At 33.7% G+C, this 3,313-nt stretch overlaps 1 protein-coding gene across 1 annotated transcript in view; it reads right to left on the reverse strand.

Annotated features, from left to right (window-relative positions):
- Positions 1-1,486: 1,486 nt before the first annotated feature.
- The window catches only part of ETH_00003620 (mitotic control protein dis3, putative), a gene marked incomplete at both ends in the record, with an annotated part of 2,088 nt that continues 261 nt past the window's right edge, over positions 1,487-3,313 (reverse strand). The window contains 4 exons of the mRNA XM_013374941.1: positions 1,487-1,528; positions 1,916-2,162; positions 2,393-2,545; positions 2,907-2,973. Of these exons, the coding sequence (XP_013230395.1) occupies positions 1,487-1,528; positions 1,916-2,162; positions 2,393-2,545; positions 2,907-2,973 (509 nt within the window). The remainder of the gene's footprint in view (positions 1,529-1,915; positions 2,163-2,392; positions 2,546-2,906; positions 2,974-3,313) is intronic.

Consider the following 3,313-nt stretch of genomic DNA (forward strand, 5'->3'; position numbering starts at 1 on the left):
AAACCCTAAACCCTAAACCCTAAACCCTGGGCTCTCGCGGTGTTGTGGGTGCGCGCTGCTGCGGAAAAGAAACGGGGAGTCTCTTGAAATAAATTTGGCTGCGAGCTCAGTGAGGGTTTAGGGTTTAGGGATTCCCTAGGGTTTAGGGTTTAGAACTTCCCTAGGGTTTAGGGTTTAGAGCTTCCCTCGGCTTTAGGGTTTGGGCTTTGCCTCGCGTTCAGGGCATAGGTTTTATTCCCTAGGGTTGAGGGTTTTACCAGGGTTTAGGGTTTAGGGTTCTGCTACGGTTTAGGGTTCTGCTAGGGTTTAGGGTTTCGCAAGGGTTTAGGGTTTAGAGCTTCCTTGGGGTTTAGGACTTTGGGACCAGAGCTGAACTGGACAGTGAGTCCGCGCCAGGGTTTAGGGTTTAGGGTTTAGGGTTTACTCGAAGTCCGAAAAGCCTCGGGAGGCGAGAAGGGTTTTGAGGGTTTCCAAAGACGAGGGTTTAGGGTTTGGGTGTTTTCGCAAAACCGCGTTTTTTGGAAAGTGTTTATAAATGAGTCGAGCTGCTGCAGTGTTGGCCAACAGCATAAAGTCTTCAACCTAAAATAAATAAATAAATAAATAAATAAATAAATAAATAATAAATAAATGAATAAATAATAAACAATAATTTAATAATAAATAAATAAACAATACATAAATAAATGATAAATGAATAAATAAATAAATAAATAAATAGTAAATCTATAAATAAAAATAAATAAAGAATAAGTGAATAAATAAATAAATAAGTGAACAAATAAATCAATAACAAATCAATTAAAAAAATAAGTAAATAATGAAGTAATAATAATGAGATATAGTAAAAAAAGAAATAAATAGTAAATACTAAATAATAAATAAATATATAATGAACAAATGTGTATTTAAAGAACTTAAATAAATAATTAGGAATAAATAATAAATAATAAATAAATAAATAAATAACTAAATAGTAAATAAATAGTAAATAGATAAATCAATAAATAAGAAAATGAATAATCAATGATAAAAAATAAGTAAATAAATAATAAATAAATAATAAACAAACATAAATAAATAATAAATAAATAATAAATAATAAAGAAACAAATGAACAATAAATAATAAATAAACAAATGATAATAAATGAACAATAAATAAATAATAAATAAGTTCACAATAAAAATCAAGTAAAAGTAATAAAAGTAATATTAATGAAAGCAAATGATAAAAAATAAAAGAAAGATTCAAACAGAAGATAAAAATTAGAAATTAAAAATAAAATAAAAGGGTAATTAAAATAAAATAAAAACAAAAGATAAAAGGAAAGTAAAAAGGTAAGAAGATTAAAACATAATAACGATAATAAACAATAATAAAAATAATGGAACAAAAACAAAATAAAACAAAATAAAACAAAATAAAACAAAACAAAATGAAACAAAACAAAATAAAATAAAATAAATCAAATAAACAAATAAAATTAAATAAAGCAAGTGAGATAAAACAAGTGAAATGACATAAACTAAAACAAAACAAATTAAAAAATCAAATAAACCAAAAAAGTAATGAAATAAAATAAATGAAATAAACCAACAAAATAATTAAATGAAATAAACCAAAAGAAATAACTAAATAAAATAAACAAAGTAAATAAAATAATAGAATAAATAAAAAAATATAAAAATAAAATAAATTAAATAAATTAAATAAATTAAATAAATTAAATAAATTAAATAAACAAAAAAATAAATAGAATAAAAAGAATAAATAAAATAAATGAATAAATAAATAGAATAACTAAAACAAATGGATAAATAAAATAATAAAATAAATGAATAAATGAAATAAACGAATAAATAAAATGAGTAAAATGAATTTAAAAAATAAATAAATAAAATAAATAAAATACCATTTTATTAGTTTCTCTTGCTTGGTACAAAGCGACATCAATTCCTTCTGCCGTCGCTGCTGCAGCAGCGAATTCTGCTGCTGCTGCTCCCTGCTGCTGCTGCTGCTGCTGCTGCTGCTGCTGCAGCTGCTTCTTGATAATTTGCACATCAGCACTTGCAAGTTCTAAAGCCCCTTTTGCTTTTCTTCTTTTTCGAATTTGCTTTCCAAGAAAAAGCAAAAGACGCAGCTTCTCCGCCAACTCCGACCTAACCACAAACCCTAAACCCTAAACCCTAAACCCTAAACCCTAGCCCCTGTTTACTTCCTTTCAATTCCTTTCCAACCCCCAGCCCCTAAACCCCACCCCCCAACCCCTAAACCTCACCCCCGAAACCCTAAACCCTAAACCCCAAACCCCACCCGAAACCCCAAACCCTAAACCCCAAACCCTAAACCCTAAACCCTAAACCCTAAACCCTAAACCCTAAACCCTGACTGGTCGGTGGGGTCGTCGATGATGTCCTGGGCCTGCTGGTAAGTGAGGGTTTTGCGGGAGTTGATAATTGTTTTTTGAAATTCTTCTTTTATCACAAACCCTTTTTCGTCGATTAAAAACAAAACTGAAAACGCCAAACGGTCTTGGCCCTCCCTTTGCAAAACACCACAAAGGAGTTTATTTATTTATTTATTTATTTATTTATTTATTTATTTATTTGTTTGTTTGTTTGTTTATTGTTTGTTGATTGTTTGTTTGTTTTTAGGGTTTGTTTATCTCTTTTGTTGTTTATTTGGGTCTTTTCGGGGTTTATTTATCTCTTTTTATTGTTTAGGGTTTAGGGTTTAGGGTTTAGGGTTTATAGCTCGCTAAGAAAGCGAAAAGAGCGGGCCGGCAGCACCACCCTTCCGCTGCTGCTGCTACTGCGTCTGCTGCTGCTTCTGCTGCTGCTACTGCTTCTGCTGCTGCTAGTGCTGCTGCTGCTGCTGCTGCTGCTGCTGTGGGGTGTACGTACACCAGGGAGCACAAGTTGGAAGTGAGGAGGGGAGGAAGCATTTCATTTCTTCTTTCCACCAAATAAACTGTTGTGCACCTTTGCGCAGCCTCCAGGTCCAACGCGCTTCCTGCAAACCCCAAACCCTAAACCCTAAACCCTAAACCCTAAACCCTAAACGCAGCGCTCCTGCGCAGTTAAGCCCTGGCCCAAGCACCCGCTCGCGCTGCGCTTGGAGGCGAAACGCACGAACTCTTTTGCGAAGAGATGCGAGGGTTTAGGGTTTAGGGTTTAGGGTTTAGGGTTTGGGGTTTGGGGTTTACGGCTTGCTGCTGGGGCTTGGTGGGGTTTCGGGTTTGTGGAAAAGAGGGCGCGGGGCTGTTTCTCCCGCGGGCTCCAGCCTAGGGTTTAGGGTTTAGGGTTTAGGG

Source organism: Eimeria tenella, genomic scaffold, assembly GCF_000499545.2.
Source record: "Eimeria tenella Houghton genomic scaffold, Eth_scaff24, whole genome shotgun sequence".
In the NCBI taxonomy this organism is placed as follows: Eukaryota; Apicomplexa; class Conoidasida; order Eucoccidiorida; family Eimeriidae; genus Eimeria; species Eimeria tenella.